The 27153-nt window shown below is 46.4% G+C and overlaps 2 protein-coding genes across 3 annotated transcripts; both read right to left on the bottom strand.

Annotated features, from left to right (window-relative positions):
- Positions 1 to 1601: 1601 nt before the first annotated feature.
- On the bottom strand, positions 1602 to 12741 carry Eef1g (eukaryotic translation elongation factor 1 gamma). Its single transcript, NM_026007.4, has 10 exons — positions 12557 to 12741; positions 11408 to 11566; positions 10557 to 10620; positions 10276 to 10418; positions 9795 to 9938; positions 7146 to 7275; positions 6674 to 6878; positions 2292 to 2464; positions 2073 to 2197; positions 1602 to 1838 (listed from the first exon to the last, which is right to left on the bottom strand). Exons 1-10 carry the CDS (start codon positions 12566 to 12568, stop codon positions 1680 to 1682), a joined length of 1314 nt encoding a protein of 437 aa, NP_080283.3. The 5' UTR covers positions 12569 to 12741; the 3' UTR covers positions 1602 to 1679.
- Positions 12742 to 13571: 830 nt separating this feature from the next.
- Tut1 (terminal uridylyl transferase 1, U6 snRNA-specific) lies at positions 13572 to 25950 on the bottom strand. Of its 2 annotated transcripts, NM_197993.3 has the most exons (9): positions 25761 to 25950; positions 24205 to 24395; positions 20380 to 20695; positions 19939 to 20039; positions 16960 to 17438; positions 15653 to 15762; positions 15408 to 15518; positions 15129 to 15221; positions 13572 to 14748 (listed from the first exon to the last, which is right to left on the bottom strand). In NM_197993.3, the coding sequence occupies exons 1-9, from the start codon at positions 25840 to 25842 to the stop codon at positions 13622 to 13624; spliced, it is 2610 nt and encodes an 869-aa protein (NP_932110.1). In that variant the 5' UTR covers positions 25843 to 25950; the 3' UTR covers positions 13572 to 13621. The 2 variants fall into 2 exon arrangements, with proteins under 2 accessions (NP_932110.1, XP_030106934.1); XM_030251074.1 differs by lacking the exons at positions 24205 to 24395; positions 25761 to 25950 and adding an exon at positions 24446 to 24799 and having other exon boundaries at positions 13574 to 14748.
- Between the last annotated feature and the right edge of the window lie 1203 nt (positions 25951 to 27153).

Raw genomic sequence — 27153 nt, 5'->3', positions numbered from 1 at the left:
ATACTAGTTTCTAATTCATTTGCTTATTGACATAGTTCTCAAGTAGCCCAAGCTGGCCTCTACTTCTTGAAGGGTGAGTGCCACCTAGACATCTTTGTCTTTAGAGACAAGAGTTTTACTATGTAGCACCAACAGTTCTGGTAATACTCAAGATGGCTTTAAACTTGTAGCAATCTAGCCTCTGCCTTCTGGTTGCCAAGATTACAGCCATGTGCTACCACAACTGATTTATGTAATACAGACAAATGACAACAGGGCATAATGAATACTAGGCAAGACTCTACTAACTACAGTATAGACCCAGCCTAGTATCTGGTTTCTAACGTGAGCTGTTAACTTAGGTGAAACACCTAGATATGGTGGGTGGCACATTCCTATAACTCCAGCATTTGGAAAGCTGAGGTAGGAATGATCACACTAGCCTAGTCTAGCCTAGACTACAATGAGAGCCAGTCTGGGGCAGAAAAAAAAACAAAATTCTGAAAAGGTTATAAAACAAGTTCAAAGTTCAGAATTGGAGTGTAGCACGTAGGAGTTACTATTAGCCATTGCTCTCAAAATATTGGAAAATAATCACAACAACTTGGTATTGTAGATGTCAGGGTGATACCTACTGGACTCAGCAGCCAGTCTCCAGCTCAGATGTATTTATCTAGAGTTACTGTGAACTGTCCCCAAACTTCCTTGTTAGAAAGCATGGATACCAAGCACCCAAACCTATAATGATAACATTTGGGAGGCTGAAGCAGGGTCTTAAGTCTGTAGCCAGCCTGAACTATACAATAAGAATTATTTCAGAAACTAACTAGAGGCTAAAAGATGGCTTAGCAGCTAAGAGCACTTGCTCTTCCAGATGACCTGAGTTTAGTTCCCAGAACCTACACAGAGCAGCTCACAACTGCCTGTAACTCCAGCTCCAGGGGCTCCAATGCCCTCTTCTGGCCTCCAGGGTTCCGGAACAATCATGCATTATGTACACACACACCTTTAAAACAATGGATATGACCAGAGCTGATCCCCAGCCAGTGGGTCTAACAGGCCAGTACATACCCCAAGTGGCTAGTCTTCTAGAGTATGAAGCATTTAAGCTGGACAGTGCCATCCAGCCACTCACCTACCTATGCCGCAAGGCATCTAGGAGGAAATGAGCCCTCCCTATCCCACCATCTTCTGTAGAGCACTTAACTGTACTGGAGAGATGCAGGCCCTATGAAGACTCCTGAGCATGAGGACTGCATACGAGGTTACTCCAGAACCCAACCCAGACAGACAGAGAACAGCAGCTATGACAGAAAACACCTCTGCACACTGTGAGCTACCCCTTAGCTCAGCAGACACTTTCTTCAATGGTTACAGTCTGGGAGACACAGCTTCTAAGAATTTGGTAATAATTAAGCCCTATGTCACCACCCAGTCTGTTTCTCATCTTCCCCAGCTAGAACAGCATCATTGTAGGAAGCAGGGCAATAAAGACAAAACTGAGGCCAGGCCTCTACTTCTGCTCTTCTGAAAACTTCTGCCCTGCCACAAGGATGTCTCAGGCATCGGCAAAAACTTTGAAGAAGCCACCAATCACAAAGGAGGCAGGACAGGAAAAAGTTCAATGTTCAGTTTTCTTTAATGACCCCCATCTCCCTTGAAGGGTAGGTGCAGGCAGCTAGGCGACTGGCAAGACTTGTTCACTTGAAGATCTTGCCTTGATTGACGGCTTTGCCCACATGCTGGAAGGTCCCCTCCCAGGAAAAGTACTCTCGAACCAGGGTCTGGGTTTCCTCGCTCCCAGGATCCAGTTTCCGCCATGTATACGACTCATAGTCCACCTGCCAATCTGGACTCAGCTGAGGATTTTTAAAAAACAAAACAGTACAAAGGCATGTGGTTAGACACTGGACATCGAGGCACCATTTCTGTCCAAATTCTAGCTCAGACATGACAGCAGATGCCAGGATTCCCACTGATTTGAGCATACTTCCTATATTTAGTCCAGAATTCTTCCTTCATACCCACTGGCCATGGCTCAAGACTCCTAGTTTCCCATATTATTACCTCCCTCCCCCCAACATCTTCCTTACCGGAAAGGCAAGCTCTTGGCCTCGGAAGACCCAAACACCAGAAATGGAGCTGCTGTTGTTGGTTCCAAAGAGGATAACACTAGCAAAGGCATTCTTCCTCAGTTTGTCCAATCGCTGAAACATCCCTGGAGGGGGGGAAAGGGAGACTTATCTAGTCTCTGGAATCATGTCACCCACTACCTTGGCTCCTCTTCCTCCCAGACCCACTCCTCTTCTCACCAGTGATGAGGTTGCAACTCATGAAGGTCTGGGTCAGCTCTTCAGGGAAGCGGTACTCGGCATACCACAGGGACCAGCCATCTTTATCAAAGTGCTCCCAAAAATATGGCAGTGCCACAGAGAGGGTGTCCTCATTGGAGTACTTACGCTTAAACTCATCCAACACAAAGGTACTAAAGAGAGAAGAAAACATAGGAGCTCCATAAGGAGCAAGCCCTACCGAGACTGCAGAGCATCTCTAGGCCAGTGGCCTTTTCAGTTAGTACTTACAAGTATGACGGAAGTGGTCCCTGTAATGTAATGCAATGGCAGACACTAATAGCATGAGTAAAGAGAACAAGAAGCATGACATGAAGAGCTAAGACATTTCTCTGTCCACCTGTCTTGACATGCACAGACAAGACTCAGAGCATCCAGTGAGCCAAAACCTTTTAATGTCATAAAGTTAAAACAAGCAATTTAACTATCATTTGTTCAAGGTTTCATTCTGGTCATGTTCATTGTTTTGTGGTTTTACATACATATTTTTTTAGAGTGTTGGGTATTAAACTTGGAGGCGGAGGTTCACACACACTTAGACAAAGTGCTATACATTCTAGTTACACCACCAGTCCTAGCTTTTTGAGGCAGGATCTTGTTAATAGTCCCTGTGAAAGACAAGACTCAAAGCATCCAGTGAGTCCAGCAAGGAGGACACAGGTGGCTGCTGCCCCCAGGTGGTGGCTAAGAGCAAGGTAGTCTGTTTTTCTCTCTCTAGCCTCTCCTGGACAATGCTCAAGTCTGAGCCTCCCTCCCCGCCATACAGGCCTTCTCAGGTTACAGGCTGGAACCAGAATTCGGAGAACAGCCACCTCAAATCTTTATTTACACCCAGGTCCTCTAGTTCTTCTTTGTCCACTAACAAGTTTACATACTGAAAAGCTCTTAGGTCCAGGTTATCTTCAAAGTAACCTGACACTCCAGGTCAGCTGCCAAGAAAGCTAGCCAGCATGGGCACAGGAGGTATTACTTTCCCATGGCTCGGGTCCTATTTTTTTCTTTCCTTCAATTATAAATTGGTCCGCAACCATCTTTAAGTCCAGTTCCAGGGGCTGTGCCCCCTCTACCCTCTTCTGACCTCCTCAGGCACTAGACATGCACATGGTACATATAAAATAGAAATAAATCTATAGAAACTGTTAAAAACTGAACATGGACTGAAGAAAATCTGTAATCTCACTAAGTGGGACAACTAATACTTCATGTCCTTTCCTTTGGCCTTTGTTTCCAAAGATGCAGCCATGAGTTACCAAGTTTTGTGTGCAACAATTTAATCCTGTGACATGCTAGGGCTAATTCTTACCAGGTATGGTAGAGCACACCATAATCCTAGCATTTGAGAAACCGAGTAACAAAAAATCATGGGTTCAGGGGGCTGGAGAGATGGCTCAGTGGTTAAGAGCATTGTCTGCTCTTCCAGAGGTCCTGAGTTCAAATCCCAGCAACCACATGGTGGCTCACAACCATCTGTAATGGACTCTGATCCACCTTCTGGTGTGTCTGACAGTGTACTCACATAAAATAAATCTTTAAAAAAAAAATCATGGGTTCAAAAACTGCCTGGAATCCTATGTGAAAAGAATTTTTAGCAGCTAAATCTTGTACTACATACAACCTACCACAACCTGTTAAATAAAATGAATTAGCAGAGCGGTTTAAATTACTAGCATAAATGCTCCTGCAAGTTGGGGATGATGGTTGTGCCATACTCAGTGCTTGGGAGATAGCAACAGAAGGATCAGGAGCCCAAGGTCATCGCCCTCAGATACATGCCAAGCTCCAAGGCCAGCCAGAGCTACACAAGACCCTGACTCCAAAGCTACAGTTTAAGGCTCTCTTGTTATACTCAATCCTTTAACTCTTGAGTTATATTGTTACCTTTCTCTCATTTCATAGCTGAGGTTAAATGGTAAAACTTTTCCAAGATTACTAGCAAAGACAGAAGTCTGCTCTTTAACCACAGGTCCCAGATTGGTCTGCAAATGTCCAGGAGACAACTCATCTGAGAGGCCTAAAGGCCTCACAAACTCTCCTCCTTCCAGCAAAAATGTATGACTAGAAATTTCTTCAGACTCCATGTTCCCCCTTGCTCCCAAATAGTGCAGATCAGGTATGGTCTCTGCATCTGTTATCTCCGCAGGGACAAGATGCTGTCTCAAAAAGCTAGGGCTGCCACTTTATAAGCATGTGTGAACCTCCAACACTCTACAACCACAAAACAATAAACATGACCAGAATGAAACCTTGAACAAATGTATGACATTAAAAATACTAAAGTCAGGCTGTGGTGGCGCACGCCTTTAATCCCAGCACTTGGGAGGCAGAGGCAGGCGGATTTCTGAGTGTGAGGCCAGCCTGGTCTACAGAGCGAGTTCCAGGACAGTCAGAGCTGTCCTAAGGAAAGGCATTGTAGTAGCTTGGGACTGAGCCAAGGAGGCTCAGGAATTAAGGCCACTTCTTTGCTACACAGTTGAGACCAGCCTTTGATATATTAGAATCTGTCCACAAAACAAAACAACTGGAGAGAGAGCTCTGGTTAAGAGCACTGACTGCTCTTCCAAAGTTCCTGAGTTCAATTGCCAGCAACCCACATGATGGCTCACAACCATCTCTAATGGGAACTCATGCCCTCTTCTGGTGTATCTGAAAACAGTGACAGTGTATTCACATACATAAAAGGGGGAAAGAAAAAAAACCTTCCACAAACCAACAGCAAACAAAAATCCTAAGGGAAAAAACACTTTCAGCGTCCCATCATGTAACATTAAAAAACAGACATTTAAATAAACATCCTCAAAGGTATGCCAGCAAGACGGCTCAGTGGTTAAAGGTGCTTGCCTAGTGACCCGACTTTGATCCCCAAGACTCACAGACTCATTCCAATTGTCCTGACTTCATACACATCAACGCTGCGCCTCTACAGTTTGTCTACGGCTGGCAAGAGCAGGCACACACTCACACATAAATTGTAAAAAAATTATTTTTAAGGAGAAAAGGCAGAAGGAGCAAAGCTGTTCAAAGATTTTGTTTTATTTCGCTTTGTTTATTTCCTGTCCATAATATGGATCAACTTACTATGTGTAAGAAGTGTCTAGATTACAACAACATATGTTAGATACACTGTAGATTTACTTTTTACATAACAAAACTTTGCTCATTAAATCTATCCTGGTGCAAGGCTGGAGGTTAGTAATTTGAGTTCAAAACTCAATGTATTCTTAAAAAGCAGGGCTGCAGATGTCCTGAGAGGCTGAGCAATTGTCTTAAATGAGCTGGGGTTCCATCCCCGGCACCTTCCAAATCTTCCATGCACACACACAACTTAAATAGCAACTACAGCTGGGCAGTGGTAGTGCATACCTTGAGTTCCAGCACCCGGGGGTCAGAGGCAGGAGGCTCTCTAAGTTCCAGACCACTTGGTCTTCAGAATGAGTTTCAGGACAGCCAGAGTTATACACAGAAAACAGTCTCAAGCCCACCCGCCACCCCTCAAAAAAAAAAAGAAAAAGCAGGAATGCTACATCTGAAGTCTTCTTGGTCTCATACCAAAAAAGCAAACAAAAACTAGAAATTAGGACTCTCAGACAGAAGTCCCTGTCCTTTGGTATAATCCTTGCTGCAATTTCCAACTCTACAGTCAAGAGTATTTCTACATGCTGGTTTACAAGGCAATCACTTAAAACATCACAAAATGTAGGTGGGTCAAAACTGAGCCTGCATGGCTGCTCTGTAGTCAACTTGACCAGGCTAAATGAGTGAGTGGACCCCAGCTTTCATGTCTCTCTGCCCTTCCCAAAACAACTAAAGGGACGGATATTTTGTCTCGTTTTCCCTTTGTTTTTCCTCAGTTGTCCCAGCAATGAAAAAGTATTATGAAATAGACCATTATTGTGCACAGGAAGGTGGCTTTAGGAAGGGCAGAGATGCTAGACTTTGGGGACACACCTGTAATGCTAGTACTTGAGGTGCAAGGGCACAAGGTCCAGGTTCAAGGCAGCCTGGTCTGCACAATAACAAAGGAAGGCATGGTGGCATGCATCATGCTTGGGAGGCACAGGCAGGTCTATAGACTGCCTTTGAGCCACAGGAAGACCCTATCTGAAAAAAACAAAAACAACCCCCACTACACTCCACTTTAAACAGGCTTTTGTCCTTCTGTTAGAAAAATTCCAAGAGGCTGAGGACATGGCTCAGTGGGTAAAGTGCTTGCTATGCAAGCATGAGGAACTGAGTTCAGACCCTCAGCACAACCTGGACACATGAGACCTGGACTATACTTACACCCATCAGTATTGTAACAACCTAACATCGTAGCCCTAGATGTGAGAAGAGCACCAGCTTACCTCTTGGGCAGGTGAGCGAAAGGGTCCTTGGCCTTGGGCTCAGCAGCCAATGCCTGCTCACACTCATCCATCTCTTCCTCAGGAGCTGGGGCAGCTGCCTTTTTTTCCTCCTTCCGCTCAGCCTGGGGTTTCTGTTTCTCCTCTCGTGAACCCTTTTCTTTCCTTGGGGTATCTTTTTTAGGCTGGCTCTCTGCAAACTTCTTAGCTAGCAAAGGATGGAAGAAAGTAAACATACAGCCTCTTTCTTTTTTCTCCCAAACCCGGCAGCAGGCAGGGAAAGTGATGGCTCGGACAGCCTAAGAAGCCTCAAGAAGCAAAACACACATCGTCACACAGCACTGCAGTTTGATGTAAACGTCAGTTACTGGGTGACACCCACGTTCTCTGGGTGAACAAGGCTATGCAAGTCAAAGGGTTGACAGGCGCCAACTGGACCCTGACCCTATCACATGCCCAGTCTCTTCAGACTTACCATCAAACTGAGCCATCTTCTCACACAGCTTCACCTCCCCCAAGATAGCCCTGAACTGGGGCTGGTTAATGCAGGTAAGGAACCACCGGTTGGTATTGGGGAAGGCCTGGCGAAAAGAAGGCTCTAAGACCTGCCAAGAGGGAATGGCAGAAACAAGATCAATAATGGAAAGGCCATGAACAGATTTCAAACCACAGCAAAAGCCCCTTACCTCCAGGTCCACTGTCCTCTCCATGCCACATCAGAACCTTAAATGACTACACCTCCAGGAAGACTCCTTTTCAAAGAAAAGTTTTCAAAGAAGACTCCTTTTATGTGTATTGAGTGTTTTACCTACATATACACATATACGACATACATGCAGTGTTCCCTGAGGCCGTAAGACAGTGCCAGGATCCCTTGGAAATGGAGCTGTAGATGACTGAGGCATTATATGGGTGCTGGTAATTAAACCCTGGCGGAAGGGTGGCCATTGCCCTTAACCACATAACTGTTGAGCTCTTTCCAGTATTCTCTGTGTTTCAGTCAGCTTTATTACATAACCCAAGTGAGCCTTTCACATCAGGATCCTCCCATCTCCACTCTGCTGTGCTGGGAGTATAGGCGCTTTCTCCCTCGTCTTTAGTTCAGTCGAGGATGGCTGTTCCCAGTCCTTCATGCACCATTGCTACTTAATGATTTCATATTCTGCTCTTTCATCTATTCTTTTCTTTTAAAGTTTTATTTATTTCATGTAAGTGAGTACTGGTGTGTCTTCAGCCACACCAGAAGAGGGCATCAGATCCTATTACAGATGGTTGTGAGCCACCATGTGGTTGCTGGGAATTGAACTCAGGACCTCTGGAAAAGCAGCTGGCGCTCTTAACCACTGAGCCATCTCTCTAGCCCCTCTTTCATCTATTCTTAATTTTAAAAATTTCATGCCAACAATCCCAGCACCAAGAAAGCAAAGCAGAGGCAGGCAGAGCTGAGTTTTAGGGCAGCCTGGTCTACAGAGAAACCCTATCCCCCCCACCCCCCCAAAAAAGATTGAAAAGGCTGTAAGAAGAGCCTGTCTAGAGTACCGGGGGGGGCTAGGAATGTGGCTTAGTAGCAGGTGACCCAGACATTGGTCAAGGCACCGGGTTCCAAATCAGCACCCAAATGGGGTAGAGTGGGGTGACTACCACACTTATTTTGCTATGACAACCCTCCAAAAAAAGATACTTCGTGTGTGATGCTAGGAATGGGACATAAAGCATGCCAGGTAAATCACTGGGCTCCACGCTAGCCCCGCACTGCGACTCTAACACACACAGAAGGCACAAGCAACCCAAGACTAGATAGAGCAGCAACACAGCACGTGCCCAGCAGACACAACACAGTCCTTCCTTCAAACCTCGTCCTTGAAAAACTTACATTCATTCTTATGTTTTAGTGCTTTTCTTCCAAGTATATCTGTGCCCACTTAGATCATAAAACACCGGCTCCCCGAGTTGGCGTTATATAGTTTTAAGCTGCCATTTGTGTATTGGGAAATAAACATAGCCTCTGCAAAACAAGAACTCTTCGAGTGCTGAGCCATCTCTCCTGCCCCACACTACCATCTTACAAGCTCCTGTTTGGTACTTTTCTGTATCTGGGTGTCTTGCCTGTGCGTTTGTCTATGCACCACGTGCATTCCTAGGGCTCACGGAAGCTGGAACATCAGATCTTCTGGAAATGGAGTTCCAGTTGTGAGAAGCGTGTGGGTGCTGAGAATCCACCAGAGTCCTCTGGAAGAGCAGCAAGCATTTTTTAAAACTATTGACTCATCTCTCCAGCCCCTGTCATTTTCTACTTTGTCAAAACAGGAGTGGGTAGAAGGGTAAATCATGGAGACAGATCACAGAATTCAGTTAGTCACGCACCGCAAGTTCTGCAGTGACTTGAACATGTACTTGCTGTGTGTTGTGGCCATGGAAGGATTATAATGAACCCTGTGAGGCACACCAGTCTGGCAAACAATGGCATTTTTTTTTGTTCTCACTGGACTGTAATTCTGAACCAGAATGGGTCCAGAGCTGCTGCCGCCTAGAAATCAGCAACACAATATTAAAAAAAAAAAAAAAAACAAACATGGGGGTTGGGGGCAGCTGGGGATGGCTACCTGGTTTGATTCCTAGCACACACATAGTAGCTCACAGCCATCTGTAACTCAAGCTCCTTGGGATCTGCATGCATGCACACACATATGCAAATACATGTAGACATAAGCTGAATACCACCTTGGACTTATCACAGATAAATAACTATGAGAATTCTTATACCACTGCATCTTTAAACACTGAAGTTAAGACAGAGACCTGAATCTGCCTCCAAAAGCTCTCGCTGCTGCAGTCACTATCCCTGTCTCTTACATCTTTGATTTTTGCTTTCTATTTTTGATATCACTATGTAGCCTAGGGTGGCCTTAAACCAGAATGATCCTCCTGTCTCAGTATCTCAAGTGCTGGGATTACACAAGTATGAGCTACCACACGCAGCCTTTATCCATCTTTAATAAGATGGAAACAGTCACAGTTCTCACTGTTGGGATCCCTACAATCATTAACTACTGGTCTGTCTTAAGCAAAAACAGGGTTACCCTAATACAGGTCTAACCCCTGTCACATGGGATATAAACCTTACCTGTTTATAGAGCCACAACAGGGTACAGACAACTGTAATATCAGCCAGTGTCACTCGCTCGCCCACTAGAAAAGTTCGAGTCTTCAAGTGAGTGTCCAGCAGCCCCAGGATTCGCTTCACCTCCTCTTTCGCATTTTCAGTGGCCTGTTGTTTTGAATACTCAAGCTTAGTGGGTACCAAGTCCCTTTCCTCAGATCCCCCCACCAACAGAACTAAAGAAGCCATTTAACCAGCCATCGACTCAACCCCCACCCTCTATCATTAGACTCTAGAATCAGTTGAAACTTATCAGAAATGAAATCACTCGTGTTAGATATCTTCATGATCAACATGACTTTATTTGCACCATACTGATGGTAGCCACTTTAGTCTGCATTGCCCCCACACTCCTGCTATCTTTTCCTTCATCTGTCTCCCAGTCCCAAAATGTAGGCTCTGACTCTATCTCTGGCCCAGCTTCTCCCCAAGTTCCAAAGCGTACCTGTTTGTTGTGGTGCATAATGCCCAAGGTGGGGAACACCCAGGTACTAGCTGGAGGAACGATGTCACTGTCAGCAAAGCTGACCCACTGCACCACCTGAGCTGCCGCCTCTGGCGTACTTCCTCGCAGCTCCTCATTGCTTACTGCAAAGGCAGACATAGAGCTTAGAACTTTGACCTCATGCCAAAACCAAGCCGGGTCTCTGATTCCACCTTGTCCGCCACAGCCGCTTCTACAGCCTTACCCCCATACCCTCTCACGCCTGTATCCCCACAAATTACCATAATAGGCAATGGCATTGCTCTCAAACACACAGAATCCATCATCACCCTCAAATGCTGGAACCTGTGGAGAAAGTAGCAGAAAACATAAACACAGAGATTTCTCAGTAGCCAATTCTCCAGGCTGAATTGTTCTAAATAATATGTTAAGACAGACAACTCTTGCTACGCTAATTCATGACATCTCAAGCTCAGAAGTGAAAATTACTTAGTATCCCTCATGATATGAATTCACAAGGGTGAAATTCAAACATAGCTAAAGTGTGGTGCCCCATACCCTTGTCTGAAACCAGCCAGCAAGCTACTGAGACCCCACCTCAAAATAAACAAATTCAGATATGGATGCCACCCAACAATCCCACAGCTTCACTGCCCAAATCATTAGGTGCCATCCAGACTTAGCATTTGCCTCTATATTTAGATTTGGATATTTAGCTCTACTCATGCTCTATGGGGTAAGAATCCAACTCTCAAGACATACTTAGTACATACATACAGATAACACCTGGTGAAAATACATTTTATCCTACAAATATAAACCAGGCCTGGAACTCCTGACAGTCACTGAACAGCTGTGAATACAATGGAACTTCATAATTACAATGGAGACAGGATCTTACTATACTTATAGGCTTGCTTCACACAATCTCCCTGCCTCGGTCTCCGGGAGCTTTCAAAATTATTTTTTTCCTTTGGGCAGTCAAGTTCAGAGGCTTTAATAGGTTACATTCCTAGCCCCTTAAAATTTCTTTAAAAAAATATATATATAAATAAATACACACACACACACACCATGGGGGCCATCTCCAGAATAATGGAATTCTAGAGATCCCAGATGCTTCCCCACTCACCTTGCCGGCAGGAAATTTTCGGAGAAATTCAGGGGTGCGGTTGGTTTGGCCAAAGTGGAAGTGGGGTGGTGCGGAGAGCACGCGGACCTGAGCCCCGCTGTACTGAGCAGCGATGAGGGCCTTGAAGGCCCTCCAATTTTCAGGGTATGTGTACAGGGTCTACAAGAGAAAGGGTGAAGGATGGACTAGAGGCAAGGAACCCTGAATGCCACTCCCCACGCACACTTCCATGCAATTCCAATGTGCACAGCTTAGATTCACTCCTAGTGAACCGAGTATGCCCCATGTAATCAGAGTCCTCTGAAATACCAAGAAGAACATCCCAGCTGCTAAATAAAGCTTACCGACAGATGTGACCTCTCTTAAGGACATCTCTAGAGGCATTCTTCCCTTCAAAACTTCTGGTCCCATCTGCCTAAACACACGAACACTCACACCCATCTCTCCCAGAACCCTTGTTTCATTCATTGGCGGTGACCCGGAGTCTAACTACTTCCAGGCTGCTATCACTTCAAAAGCACACACACAGACCAAGGGATTTCAAAGTTCCCCTCAGAATCGACACGCTGAATTCTAATGTTCATCAGTTATTCTTCCTGAAATGCCTTTCTTTGCACATGGCGAATTAGCAACCCTCTGGTCCTGTCCTGCAGTGAGTTCCCAGTTGTCTCCCTACTAAAATCTCACCAGCAGGGTCCATATGGGCTCACTTCACCCCCCCTTTATTCCTCTGGCTCCCAAACCTCCCCGAAGGTCAACTCCCAACGTGCCAGTCGCCCCTTCCCACAAAGACCCTCTCCTTTCCACGTCCTCGTTGTTGTCCCACAAAACGGTGGCAAAAGTTCCACCAACCTGCTCAGACGCCACACCTCAAAATGGCAGTGAGGTTAAACACTTTTTAAAGGTCCAGACAATGGAGACCCAGCATCTTTTTTCTCCTCAACCCCAGAACGTTCCACCTCTAGCCTCTGAGCCCCAGCCTCAGTTCCCCTCCAGGCCCTAGAAACCATGCTCTCCGACCGTACGGCTTGTGAACCCCAGATCGGCTCGCGGCTTGGGTCTGAAACTCCCCTGGCGCCGACTGGCCCCACTCAGGCAAAGGATGGCGGTGGATAGGGTGACCCTAATCACCGGAGCCGGCAAACTTACCCCAGCCGCCATGGTGATTCCGCAGAGAAAGGGGGTGGGGCTGTCGGTGCTGCCGCAAAGTAAGCCGCAAAGGAGACAAGGGAGGAGGAAAGGAGAGAGCAGTGTGGAAACAGCGGCCGGAAAGCGAGGACGGCATAAAAGGCATACGCACGACAGTTCCGTCTACAGCCCCGCTGAGTTGGAAAAAGCGAGGGGTGGGGCCCGCAGCCTGGAGCGCAGAGAGCGGGCGCCTGCGTAGTATAACTCTGGACGATCCTGCCCCGCCCGCGTCGCCGACCAATCGGAAGCCTGATAGGAGACGGAGCTCACCCAGGGAGGGGAAAAGTGTGAGAACCCGGCGGAAGCACCGCCCCTCGAAGGCTGGTATCTGGAACCCGTGACAAACTACAGGAACTGCCTTAAGGAAGGGGTGGCAATTTACTGAATTCCTTTTGTTCCTGTTCGGGTTTTTTCTGTAAAGGGTCTGTCTGTTCAGCTGGGGCCCACGGCCGAAAACATCTGAAAGTAGGTCTGCTCCGATTAAACTCCGTGCTGTTAAAACTTACACAACAAAGCAGCACGGACCAACTTGCCACGTCACCAGCACCACTCAGGCTTGGCTGCGCCCCAGAGGGTCGGGTAAGGCAGCCCAGTTCTGATACAATAGTTTACACATATCCAAATTTGAAAATAAATCTTGACTCCAGCTTATGGGCAATTTGAACTCTCTTTCACGTTAAAGGATAGAAAAGACAAACCCTAAACCCAAATTTGTGGTTCCCATCACCTGGAGCAGCAGGACAAGTCTCGTGTGGGCAAAGGTTGTTCTCAGAAATCAGTGCCTTTGCCTCGTGGAGGTGGCACTCCCTAGGAAAGTGCTGGCAAGTGGGAAGGAGAGCTCTGAAGTGGAAGTCATAGGACTGTTTTAGAGTAGTCAGGCCAGAAGCTACATTGAGGCAAAGAAAAAAGGCGTTACCAGGAGGAAAACAAAGACCTCGTAATGGTCTTATGAGGGAGTATGCAAAAGAACATTAAATGTCTGTATGAAATAAACTAGCAGCTTTATTGTTTTTGAGGTTTGGTTCCTCACTTGAGGAGATTTTTAAGTGCTTGAGGGATAAAACCCTGTAGAAAATGATGAAGACCAGGGAACAGGCCTTGGGAGTCCTGGAGTGGGGCCACAGTGAGTGTCTGCTCAGCCTGGGAGGCAGATGCCACAAAGCTGAGGAGGGGCTCCCCCGGCGGCCTCTCTTGCTCACTATTGGGTCCTTTTAGTTCCTGGGTCACACGAGCTTCCATTGCCAGCCACTCTGCTCCTGTGGTGGGACCTCCTCTACCTTCTTCCTTGGTTTGTTGCTGTAATCGTCTCCGGGCACGCCGCCTCCCCTGCCATACTTGGTGCCACAAGGCACAGCGCCAGCTCACTGATGATGGGTGTGATGCCTCCTTCCCTGTCTCACCCTGAGACCCTTCTCCAGCCACTTCAGGTTTCATGGGATTATGCTCAGCTGCCTTGTCTAGACAGTTTGCAGTCATCAGGGGCAACTCCTCCTCTGGTGGTCCCGAGTGCAACAAGGCCCAGTCCTGAGGTGTCTCTCGAACCTCTATTACCATTTCTTCTACCTCATTTTCACTGTGGTCCCCTGCACATCCCTGTGGCTCCTCTTTCCCTTCCTCGAAGCTCTTTTCTTGCCCACCAAGTCTCTGTCTTTTGTTCACCCCTCCCAAGGGAGAGTCTTTAATTCTGGCACCTTCTGACCGTCGTCTCTTGGTTCCCTGTTCTATGTGGCATCCTAGTGCTTCCCTTAACACATCCACCAAAGCCATAATGACCTGTGGAAAGGGGGCAGAGGGTAAGGGGATGAGCTTGGCAGACAGCAGGGAGCTAGGGGAGCTGGGCTGCAAAAGCGGGAGCAGTCCCCAGTCCCGGCCCCGGGAGGAACGCTGCTGGTACTGGAGACTTCGGCAGTAACTGGCTGCTGCCCCACAACAGCTCTGCAGACGTTTAGCCACCCGGCCGGTCACATTGGCTGCAACATTGTGACTCAGGTCAAAGGGGTCCTGGAGATTCATGGGGCCAAGGCGCAGCCCTTCCCAGAGATCAGAAGGCAGGCCCTCTGCCACCATCAATGGCCGACCTTCCCGCAGGGACAGCAGGGAGCCAGAAAGATCCAAGCAAGATACGCAGGAGAAGAACTGGGCCAGCAGGGAACCTGATGGAGGCAGATTAGAAAAAAGGGGGTCACCTGGAAGCCATAACTGGGACATCCCTGCAGCTACTTCAGTGGGACTCTCTTCCCTTCATAGGACTTCAGAAGTGTCCTGAGAAACCCAGCCATGCCCTGCCTGACCCAGATGCTTCTGCTTGGCCTAGAGAGCAGGGAAACTGGGGAATACACCTCTTACTTGCCTGCCCAAGATACGTGTTTTTCCATCCATAAAACAGCTGCCATAGGCTACTATGAAGACCATGCCTTACACACAAGTATAATATATGTCTCTTATTCTTGAGCATGCCTTGCACACAAGTATATGTCCCCTATTCTTGAGCCTGTCATCACAATCAGTTTTCTACCAGGTTCCCCAGACTCACTGAGAGGCTCCACGTTGGTGCTGGGCTCCAATCTTGAGGCATCCTTAGGGAAGCTACAGTCCCAGCCATCAACTTCTACCTGTTCCCCTTCACCTGTGACAGTAAGAAGAGACAGTCAGCCCAGAGCCAGTCAGCCCAGAGTCTGCCATTGATGGTGGCAGAGGGCCTGCCTTCTGATCTCTGGGAAGGGCAGAGCCAGAGATCTCATCTCGGGGCTTCTGAAGTGTGAAGGGGTGAGATGAAGCTGAGGTCATGACAGTAGAGGCCGTTCTGCAGTACCTGCTCTCTGGGTAAGCTGGGCCACAGTAGGAAGTACTGGAGGGTCTCTGGTCTGAAGGAAGTAGATCACTAACAACGTCAAGGCGTAGTTATTGAGAAGGGGGCCACCTCCTGGATAATAACCAATAATTCAAGTTAGGAAGAAGTATTTACAAGCCCTGGTTTCTGTGCCCACCTCTTTTTTTCTTGCTAAATCCCTGCCTTTGCCTGACACAAACTTGGGCCAAGTCTGTTCTCATTCTTACCTGACAGCCCATTATGCTGAGCCCAGCAGCGTAAGGTATACACAAGGGGCCGGACTCGACCATCCATCTCAGAGCAGAGATTCAGGAAACGTGAATTATATAAGGCCAACCTAGGACAATGGAGAAGCAAAGGTGTTAGAAATTTTCCCAAAGTTCTACTGACATAATGATCTTATGAGGGAGTATGCAAAAGAACATTAAATGGATCTTAGGGATGTGGCTCAGTGGTGGGACATTTACCTAGCACTGATAAAGCCCTGTGTTGTATCCTGAGCCTAGGGATGAGGTAGGGGGGAATATGTATCCACTGAACCTTAGGCAATACTACATTCCAAATGCTCACCCTGTACTGTCACCATTCATAAGACATGTTGTTTATTTATATAGGACTGCTCAACGGCCAGGTGTAGTAGCACGTGCCTATAATTTCAATACTCAAGAGATTGAATAGGAATATAGAGACACTGCCTCAGAGACACAGGACCAGTGAGATGGCTCAGTGGGTAAGAGTCTGCCACCAAGACTGACGCCCTCAGTTTAATCCCTAGGAATTATGTTACAAGGAAGAGAACTGATTCCCACACGTCATTCTCTGACTACACTCAAGATGAGATGCGGACACAAATATAAGAAGCATAGTAGCAAGAATAGTTTATTCAATGCAAAGTGATAATACAGATCTGAAAGAAATATGCGGGCCACATGAATGAGAGTATTCGGAGGCCCAGTTATAATCTGTGGCCTCCTTTTATGGGGTTCAAGAGAAGGCATTTGGTTGCAAAGCTCTTAATATACAAAGAAACAAAGCATGGAGTAGGGAAGGAAAAATAGTGAAGGAAAACCCTGTTTACTTTTAACCTAACAGTTCCTAGGTTTCTGTAGCTACAGAACTCTTTCCTACGCTTTTAACCCCAAAGGAGGAGGCAAAGGCCTATGAGCTCAAGGTTAGCCTGTCTCAACACAGGCTGTCTCAAAAAAACAAAACCAACAACAAAAAGCAGTACTGCAGAGTCAAGCATAGCAGCACATGCCTGTAACCCCAGGAGTTAGGAAGCTAAGGCAGGAGAATCACAGGCTTGAGGCCAGTCTGGACAATGGAGCAAGACTCTGACTCAAACGCACAAAGTATTCCAAAGGAAAAAAAAACACTGAAATGGAAGCCAGGTAGGAGGTGACATTCGTGGAAGAAAGGAGGACTGAACCAAAGAAGAAAAACAAATTCAGCAGGCATAAGCTCGTCCACATCAGGACCCCCTCCTCATATACCCCAGACCTTAGAGCCAGCCTTCAACCCCACACAAAAGTACCGGTTACTGAGGGATACATCTCCATGAAGACCTGAAGGCCGATGACAGAACTTGACCACAGGACGCCGGGCAGAGGGCACAGTTTGGACTCGGTACACTCCAGGGACACAGCCACGGAGAATAGATCCCACCAGCTCTAACACTGCTGCTGCCTCCTCCTTCTCGTCCTTTGAGGCTTCTTCTGCTAATTCTAGCTCTTTCCCCTGTTTCCCCTCTTTCCTGTCCTCCTGCAGTGGTGAAACTGGAGGCAGAGACTGAGGAGAGGTGACAGTGTCAGAGCCCAAAGCAGAGTCGGGTGTCTGTGGTGCCAGAGAAGATGGGGTGTCAAAGTCCAGGGACTCAGACTCTTGAACAGAAGTTGGAGACAGTGAGTCTAGAGGAGAAGCTGGGGTGCAGGCCAGCGCCTGAGGATCCAGGGAAGAAGCAAGGGCTGAGTCCAAGGATGAAGTCTCTGGAACCTTTGGAGCCTTTGGGTCTGGCTGTAATGGAGATAAAAGGGAATGAATCCTCCTCCTCCTCCTCCTCCTCCTCCTCCTCTTCCTCCTCCTCTTCCTCCTCCTTCACCTTCTATGTACAGGCTTTACTCTGCAGCCTTACATAACTCATTTATGTAACTCATTCTCCACAGTCCTTTGAAGCCAGGCAATGGTGGTACATGCCTTTGATCCCAGCATTCAGGAGGCAGAAGGATCTCTGTGAGTTGGAGGCCAGCATGGTCTACATAGTGAGTTCTAGGACACCTAGGACTACATAGAGAAGCCCTGTCTCAAACAAACAAGAGAAACAAGGTGTACACACAGCTCAGACTGACCTTAAGACTTTTCCCTTTCCTTTTACGTCTTCGCTTTTTTGCCTGCATATATGTCTGCACCACATGCACGCAATGCCTGTGAAGGCCAAGCAAGGGCATCAGACTCCTGGAACTGGAATTATGGACAGTTGCAAATGGAAGTGTCTGTGCTGGGACTCCAATCCTTGGTCCTCTGGAAGAGCAGCCGGTGTTCTCAGAGACTTCTTTCCACCCCCATGGCCTCCAACTTTTCACAATCCTCCTGCCTCAGCCTCCCAGAGATTTAGAGTCATGCTTTAAATTAGTCTGACAATCAAGGCTGTCCAAAAGACTACTAAAGCATACAGCCTATTGCTGCTGTCCTTAATTGCCCCCCCCAACACCCAGTGTCTGCAGAAGACATTATGGATTTCAGGAATAGAGCCCAGAAACCCCTGAGCTGGAAATGACCTGAATGCTTCCTCTGTGAAGACTAGCATTCATGGTACCAGAAGATATCAGTCAAACTTCCAAAGGAACAAGGCGACAAACACCCTTAACCTGCTATCGATGCCTATGGAACAACATCAATAACCAACATAGCATAATACCCCTAAGAGTGCAGTAGTGACACACATATTTGACAGTAACTGGCAGCTTTCTAATTGGACTTAACACCTGCTCAACCAGAGGATAACCATGCCTGAGAATGGAAACAGATTACCTACTTGGTGCTATGAAGTCATGGATCTTGAAGAGAACCAACAACCACTACTTTATAAAACCAGCATAATCCCTAACAATCATTTTTTAAATATTATTTTTGTATTTATTTATATGAGTACACGGTAGAGTGTGCATCAAATCCCATTACAGATGGTTGTGAGCCACCATGTGGCTGCTGGGAATTGAACTCAGGACCTATGCGAGAGCAGTCAGTGCTCTTAACCTCTGAGCCATCTCTCCAGCCCCCTAACAACAATCTTAAACATTTGTGCTTATAACCACAGGAAGTACTGACTTCACCCCTCATCAAGGAAACTTTTTTTTACAATAGACAGAGATCACTACAGAAAAGCACAGCTAATGAAAATGCAGAATTGTGGAGCCCAGTCCCATCTACAGAACACTCCTGCACCTAAGGCTCGGTGGACATTGTGAAGGAAGGAACTGAATAAAGATAGTAAGAGCCACAGAATCGGGGAGGCTGTGGTGTGTTGGGATGATATGTTTGTGCACTGTGGAAAGGTTATCTCTGTATTATTCAAATGCTGATTTCTGTACCACACAGAGTACAAGCTGCACTTTGATACTGTTATTCTTATGGCTGCATCATATTTTGTGCACACTCTCTTCAACACCTTCTGATTGGTTTAATAAAGAGCTCAATGGACTATAGCAAAGCAAGAGAAAATAGATAGAACTTCCAGGCAGAAGTAGAACTCTGGGAAAGAATTAAGCAAGAGGGATTTGCCAGTCAGACACTGAATAAGAAACAGGTGCTAGTACTCAAGAAATAACAAGCTACGTGGCAGAATGGAGATTAGTTTAATCTAAGAGGTAGTTGGGAACAAGCCTAAGCTAAGGACAAGCTTTCATAACTAATAAAAGGTCTCCAGGAGGCCAGCATGGTCTACATAGCAAGTTCCAAGGCAGCCATAGCTACATGGTGAGACCCTGCCTCAAAAAATACAAAAACAAAAACCCATTAGGCCAGATGGTGATGGCACATGCCTTTAATTCCAGCACTCAGGAGGCAGAGGCATACAGATCTCTGAATCTCAGAATTTGAGGCCAGCCTACATAGAGAAACTCTTGTCTCAAAAAACCAAACAAATAACAACAAAACCAGTAACACAGACTTTTGCTTTTTCAAGACAGGGTTTCTCTGTGTAGCCCTGGCTGTCCTGGAACTCACTCTGTAGATCAGGCTGGCCTCGAACTCAGAAATCCGCCTGCCTCTGCCTCCCAAGTGCTGGGATTAAAGGTGTGCGCCACCACTGCCCGGCAGTAACACAGACTTTAGAAATGTCTATCTTCCTGTGACACTGTTATCTTTCACTCTCTCTAATGAACATCCATCCATATCCACATTCTCACAAGTACAGGAAGGCCTCGGGTTAAGAACCATCATGTCTACCTGAGACTAAAATGAGTTTAGGTAAAGCATCTGTCTGAAGTCACACAACTGCATGCTCCCCTTCACTCACCTCGGTCTCTTCCATATCACCCATGTCCAAGAAGAGGTCGAGATCACAGCCATGAACATCAAAGCTATTTACAGTAGAGCCAAAAGGATGGACCACACAGCCTGGGTACCAAAAAATAAAGATAAAAAAGGTACTAGGGGGCTGGCAAGATGGTTCAGAAGGTAAAGACCTGATAAGCTGAGTCTGACCCCAGGACCTGTGCAGGAGAAGGAGAACCAGCTCCTGAAAGTCACTCTCACCTCCATAAGCATGTGTGCCACTCGTCTGAACATAGAATAAAGAGCGGTAAAAGGACAGGGAGCTCCCCATTCAAGAACATACTCAACTACAAAGACAAAAGAGCAAGAAACGAAATACCTACAGCTTAGGGAGGGTTCAAAAATAGGAGATGGAGACTGACAGAGGTGTAAGAGAAAGCTCAGATTACAACAGGGGACTCACCAGGGAAGAACTCTGTGAAGACCTCCTGCATCAGGGCCACAACAAGGTTCCGAAGCTGCCGCTCAGCCTCAGACAACTCCCTCAGTTCCACAAGCTTCACCATCTGGGCCCCCACATCCGCAGCCTCAGCCAGTGCTTGGACCAGCTGGTGACTACTTGAGTCCACTCCTTTGGGAGACTTGGAAGCTGGGCTCTGGAACTCCTTCTGCTCCCTTGGCCGGACTCGAAGTCCATGTCCCCCAAGGCTGTGCTTGGGCTGTGATAAGACAGCCTCCCGAGCACTTATGTCTCCCATCTCCACGATGGCAAACACCCCCTGGAAAACCACATGAGAGCAAAGATGATGGTCTTTGGCAACCAAAAATCCAACCAAAAAAAAAAAAAAAAAAAAAAAAAAAGTCTCAAAACAACAACAACAAATCCAAACATATGTTTTAACAGTAGATGAGAATCTTTGAAATGGGAACCAGCCCATATACTGGGAATATTTACTTGTTTTGTAAGAGGGAACATACTCAGATGTGTCGTCGTCATCGTCGTCATCGTCGTCGTCACCCTTATCCCATACATTTTTATTCCAGGCTGCCAATTACAATTTCATCTCTTGCCTTCTACACTTGACAGTAACTTAATTTCAGAGGTTAAAATAAGATCCATCAAGCCATGCTTGGTGGCACATGCCTGTAATCCCAGGGGAGAAGCAGGGCCTGGTGAGATGAGCTCTCTGGGCCTCGCATGGTGAAAGAATACAACTGACTACTGAAAGTTATTCTCTGACTTCTCTATCTGTGCCATACATGTCCCCCTGCTCACCTACCACACACACACACAAAACAAATAAAATGTAACTACACAAGGAGCTGGAGTGATGATGGCTCAGAGGTTAAGAGCACCTATTGCTCTTTCAAAGGACCTAGGTTTGGTTGCCAGCACCTCCATGGCAGGTCACAACCATCAGTTACATTAGTTCTAGGGGATACAATACCCTCTTCTCACCTCCAAAGGCACCGGGTACCCACAAACATGTGGGGTAAAGCTCACACACATAAGTCTTTTTTAAGAATTAAAATGCAAAAGCCAGGCATGGTAGTGCACACCTTTAATCCCAGCACTTGGGAGGCAGTGGCAGGTGGATTTCTGAGTTCGAGACCAGCCTGGTCTACAAAGTGAGTTCCAGGACAGCCAGGGCTACACAGAGAAACCCTGTCTTGAAAAACCAAAAAAAAACAAACAAACAAACAAACAAACAAACAAACAAACAAAAACTTTAAAGGAGTTAGAAAGATGGCTGGGGGGCTGGAGAGATGGCTCAGTGGGTAAGAGCACCCAACTGCTCTTCCGAAGGTCCAGAGTTCAAATCCCAGCAACCACATGGTGGCTCACAACCATCCGTAAGGAGATCTAACTCCCTCTTCTGGAGTGTCTGAAGACAGCTACAGTGTACTTACATATAATAAATAAATAAATCTTTAAAAAAAAAAAAAAGAAAGAAAGATGGCTGGACAGTGATAAGCTTGGTTCCCAAGTTCACAACCTTCTAGAGTTAAAGGCACTTATGCACAACTTTACACACAAACACATGTGTACATAATTTAAAACAAAAACAAAATCTTGGTCAGGCTCAGTGGCACACACCTTTAATCCCAGTTCTTGAGAGGCTACAGTAGGCAGATCTCTGAGTCTGAGGCCAGGCTGGTCTATGCTCCAGAACAGCCAGTCAGGGCTAGAGAGAGACTGCTTCAAAAAGAAACAATAAAGCCAGATGATGGTGGCACACACCTTTAGTCTCAGCACTCAGGAGGCAGAGGCAGGTGGATCTCTGTGAGTTCAACTACAGAGTCAGTTCTAGGACAGCCAGGGCTACACGAAGGAACCTTTCTTGGAATTTTTTTTTTAAAAGACAAAAACAAACAAAACCCAATGAAATCTTTTCAGAAGGAAAAGAGTTGGCAAGAAGACCAGGAACTCAAGGCCAGCCTCAGCTACATAACAAGCTTGAGGCCAGCCTCAGCTACATAACAAGTTTGAGGCCAGCCTCAGCTACATAACAAGTTTGAGGCCAGCCTCAGCTACATAACAAGCTTGAGGCCAGCCTCAGCTACATAACAAGTTTGAGGCCAGCCTCAGCTACATAACAAGCTTGAGGCCAGCCTCAGCTACATAACAAGTTTGAGGCCAGCCTCAGCTACATAACAAGCTTGAGGCCAGCCTCAGCTACATAACAAGTTTGAGGCCAGCCAGAGAGACATGAGATTTACTCTCAAAAAAACCAAAAAACAAAGAATAACCTTTTTCTAGCTGGTTCTTTTAATGATAAGAGTCCATGGCAGGGAAGGTCCATATGTGGGATTCTAGAGAAATCTCTCAGTGATTAACAACTCTTGGTATCTTTCGAGGGACTGGAATTCAGTTCCCAACACACCAAACAGCTTGCCACCACCTGTAACTCCAGCTCCATACAATCCAATGGCCTCCTCTGGCCTGGCACCTGTACTTACATACACATGCCCTCACACAGACACCCACCCACAAACATTAATAATAATAATTCATGTTGGGGTAAAGTGCTTGCCACCAAACCTGACCCTGATTTCAATCCCCTGAATACAAAATATGACAGAACAGAATCCCAACATTGTCCTCTGACCCCCGCATTTGCACCATTGACCACACAGGTGCACACACAATACAATTTTAAAAAGAATACATGTTGGGCTTAGAATGCAGCTCATTGATAAAGTTGTGTGCATAAAATCTTGGATTTAAGCCTTAACACCAAAATATAATAATTTTTTTTAAAAATGCCTATTACTACTAATATAAACACACACACTCTAATAATTAACCCTGTCTTCAAGGAACTTACTATCTAGGATTACCAACAATATGACAGCTAGGCTGCTGTGATTTGGGTGAGCTGAACATAACTAAATATATTTTTTCTTTTCTTTAAGGTAAGGTAAAACATTAGCAGGAACAAGGCAAACATGGCTGCTTGTGGATGAAAACACATGTTCTCTTATGTCTTCTGTTCCATAAAGAGGCATTCTGTAGAGTAGTAAAGACTGTAGTGTCAGCATGAAGACATATTCAGATGAAGAAAAAGAAACTGATACCAACAAATCCCTATGTCCAGTCAACTAGTTTTCAAGTGGATAATAAGACCACTGGGAAAAGAATGGCCTTATAGATATACTGGGTCACCTGATAGTCAAAAGCAAAAGGATGGTGGACCCTTACCGCATCCTTATCATAACAAAAAAATTACTCAGATCTCACCAGCACACAGGCATGAATCACAGACAGGCAGTGATGGATAACTGATATGGGGATGGTTTGTAGAGATAAAGGCCACTTTCCTAGCATTCAAAAGTACCCAGGTTCAATCCCTAGAACTAAAAAACAACAGAGAGAAAAGAAAAAAAAGGGGGGGGGGGCGAGGTCCAAAGAATAGGGCAAATGCCTTTAATGTCAGCCTTTAATTCCAAGACCAAGGAGGCGGAAGCAAGTGAGTTTCTGTGAGTTCAAGGCCAGCCTGGTCTAGATAGCAAGTCCCAGTCAGAGTTACTAGGCAAAACCCATAGTTACGTGATAAGTACCCTGATACATGCATGCATACATACATACATACATACATACATACATGTCTGGTAAACAAGCCCTCCATAATTAATACTGGTGAATAAAAATCCAAAGGTGTCAGAAGCTCACCAACTGAGCTACTTAATGTTCTGAATTGTCTACCAAGGGCAAGCCAAAACAGACTGCAGGTTTCTCTCTCTGCATATGAAGCAAACACATTAATCCCAGAGCCATTCACTCTACCTTGTCCTTGTCCATGACAATATTGGCCACAGGGCCAAATGTCTGGAAGTACTCAGAGAGCTGAGCAGAACCCACATCCCTGGGGAAGCCACTGACAAACACACTTCGGAGTCCCTGTGCCTTCCTGGTAGCTCGGAGTTGCACCAAATCCCGGTGCTTCCGGCCTTTCAAGTGGGCATCGAGGCTGGGTCCTGGAGAGACAAATGTCAGACGTAAGCATAAAAAGGGTCTGTTAGTGTACCTGTTCTCTTGCTCTGCTCTGTACATATGGACATCTTCTGTTCCTTCAACGACAAAGGGTGACACTGGGACAGAGTTGTACCTCCTTCCACACTTGATATTCTTCCCTTTTCTACACAGTGCATTCTCTAAGGGGTCTAAGTGAGAAAGGGCTACAGTGTAGGTAGGTCTTAAACCAAACCAACAAGAAGCAGTAAGCAAAGAAACATCTGCACACTGGAGAAGAATTAAGTAACTTGTCCAAGGCCATATGTACAAGAACTAAATAAATTAGAGCCCTGAATAATTCTCAGGAATAAAAAGTAGGTATTCCATAGCCAGGCAGTGGTGGCGCACGCCTTTAATCCCAGCACTTGGGAGGCAGAGGCAGATGGATTTCTGAGTTCAAGGCCAGCCTGGTCTGTAGAATAAGTTCCAGGACAGCCAGGGCTATACAGAGAAACCCTGTCTCAAAAAACCAAAAACAAAAAAACAAAAACAAAAACAAAAAGGTGGGTAATGCAGACATAACATTTTCTCAGACATATGATGGAAATGATAGTGTCTAACATATAGGCATCATTCATGTACAGCTCCAGCCTTCTGGGATGTGGGCTTGGATGTGTAAGTGTAGAAAATTAGCTATTATTTAATTATCAGTCAGCTGCTTGGTGCCATGGAAGCATGTTATGTGAACAAAGAAGGCTCCTAAGTTGCTGGCTTGCCCTAATGAGCAGAGTGCTGGGGGGGGGGGGGGGGTGTCATTCACAAAGAAAATACTAGAAGGCCCTGTTTAGGGGAGATCACAATTGCGGACATAAAAAGTAGGATCTGATGTGTCATTGAGTCGTTCACAATGTCACAGAATGATCTAGTCCACCTTCCCTACACCTTTTCCTCACTGGCACCTTCGGCCCTCATTCAGATCACGCTATTTCACTCATCCTCGCCTCTAGAGAAAGCCTCCATTGGGGAGTCTCCGACTGAATTACTGCCTTCTCTGTGAACATACCCGTGGTGTACTGAAACTACCTCAGGCCAAACAATGAGTTCCTAAATCGCCTTCCCTACTCCAGAGACCAGCAGAAGTACCAGAAACAGAAGGGATGGACAGCGGGTGATGATTTTAAAGGGAATAATGAAACTTTCACTATGGAGATTTTCCATAGCAGGAACCACAGGTCAGATTTTTCCCCACTCTCCAGTGCCCTAGGATATGATGAGTGAAAATAGGTGGATGACCCTATTTTCAAAAACAAAAACACCAAAAACACATAACCTAGATAACCCTAACTTTCACTAGCACCCACCCTCCTCCCTCACTAGCCACCGCTTACGGTTGGCTGTAGTAACATCGCAGAGGCAGCAGCGAAAGCGGCCACGCGGCAGCGATACAACGTCCGAATCCACCGCCGCCATAGCCACTCTCCGGTACGGAACGCCTACAGCCTATTTCGCCGGAAACACACCGGAACACACAACTAAAAATTGTAACGTGCGTGCGGGGAAGCCACTTCCGTCAATGTAGTAGGAAGTGACGTCGTGTCCTTTGCTGCCATATTCCTCCAGAAACCTCGTTCGTAGGATTGAGAGTTCCAGCTCTAAAACACTTTCGGGAAAGGCCGCCCTTCGACGATGCTTATTGGCCTACAGTTAACTAGTTGGAGAGCTTCGTTCTACTCCAGCGTTGATTGGCCCGAAGAATCGTGAATATTCATTAAGCAGCCACAAAGGCGTGCTTGCTTCTTGACAGCAGAAGTCCTTCTTTGCCAAGTGGTGGCGGGCGATCTATGCCTTTATTTCACCACACAACTGCCCCCTCAATCTCTTATTTTACCCTGCGAATAGACGCAGAGGGTGGGTGTTTCCAATCGCTTGCCTTGTGGAGCTCAGGGACTCCCGCATCCTCAGGTCAGTTCCTTTCTCTGCAGCCTGATCCTTCTACAAGTGTTCTCAGAGCTGTCCATCCCTGTCTCTCCCACCCCCATCAGCTGGATTCAATGAGCGCAATGCCAGATGGCTGATAGCTTAGTCTGCCAGTTTCTTCCACAGATGTAGTCTGAATGAAGTATATTAACGAGGCCCGTTTCAAGGCAGTACAATGAAGAACTGACTACAGTGGTAAGAGATAAGGACATTCATTCAAGAATGTGGAACGGGAAGTGTAGCAGATCCCCAACCAGAATTAGTCGTGTGGTTTCAGAAGCAGAGGAGAGTATGAAAGCTGGTCGATCATAGGGCCCGTGATGAAATGGAAGGGCTACCAGGTGAGAGCTCAGCAGCTTGTGCTGTGATTATCAGCCGCACAGTAGACCTTAGGCAGAACACCAACCAGTCTGCGACCTTGACTGAGTCACCTATAAGGCCCTGTGTCCCTCCTTATTGGGCCCTCCTCAGGCATCTAATCCTTATGCCAACCCAAAAGAGCAGACCAAACCAAAAAAGAGAATACTGCAGTACGCTTAAAAGCAGGGGCAGTTGCTAAGGTTGATTGTTAATCCTGAGGCAGCAGTCTGTATACATACACCACTGAGCTTGAATTGCAGTCTTGCTTCCCCGTTGCTGAGATTAAAGGTAGGGATGTGCCAACACAAGCAGCATTTGTTGGAGTACATCTTTGCCTGTTAGCTAACATTTCCTAGAATGCCTAAATGAAAGTTAAGGCTGAGGATGTAGGTAGCTCAATAGTAGAGCACTTGCCTAGCATTCTCTGGGCCCTGGGACCAATTC

Source organism: Mus musculus, chromosome 19 (assembly GCF_000001635.26).
Source record: "Mus musculus strain C57BL/6J chromosome 19, GRCm38.p6 C57BL/6J".
NCBI lineage: Eukaryota > Metazoa > Chordata > Mammalia > Rodentia > Muridae > Mus > Mus musculus.
This window is presented reverse-complemented; position numbering and strand designations above follow the sequence as displayed.

What these genes read in the sequence shown, in the direction of transcription:
- Eef1g (NM_026007.4), bottom strand. An exon ending in GAAAATTTCCTGCCGGCAAG is followed by an intron (nt 10,621 to 11,407) that starts GTGAGTGGGGAA and finishes CTTTCTCCACAG; the next exon opens with GTTCCAGCATTTGAGGGTGA. An exon ending in GAGTTGCAACCTCATCACTG is followed by an intron (nt 2,198 to 2,291) that starts GTGAGAAGAGGA and finishes CCCCCCCTCCAG; the next exon opens with GGATGTTTCAGCGATTGGAC.
- Tut1 (NM_197993.3), bottom strand. Translation starts at nt 25,842, where the DNA reads ATGGCGGCGGTGGATTCGGACGTTGTATCGCTGCCGCGTGGCCGCTTT. An exon ending in TCAGCATAATGGGCTGTCAG is followed by an intron (nt 15,519 to 15,652) that starts GTAAGAATGAGA and finishes GTTATTATCCAG; the next exon opens with GAGGTGGCCCCCTTCTCAAT. An exon ending in CACCAACGTGGAGCCTCTCA is followed by an intron (nt 14,749 to 15,128) that starts GTGAGTCTGGGG and finishes TGCCTCCATCAG; the next exon opens with GTTCCCTGCTGGCCCAGTTC.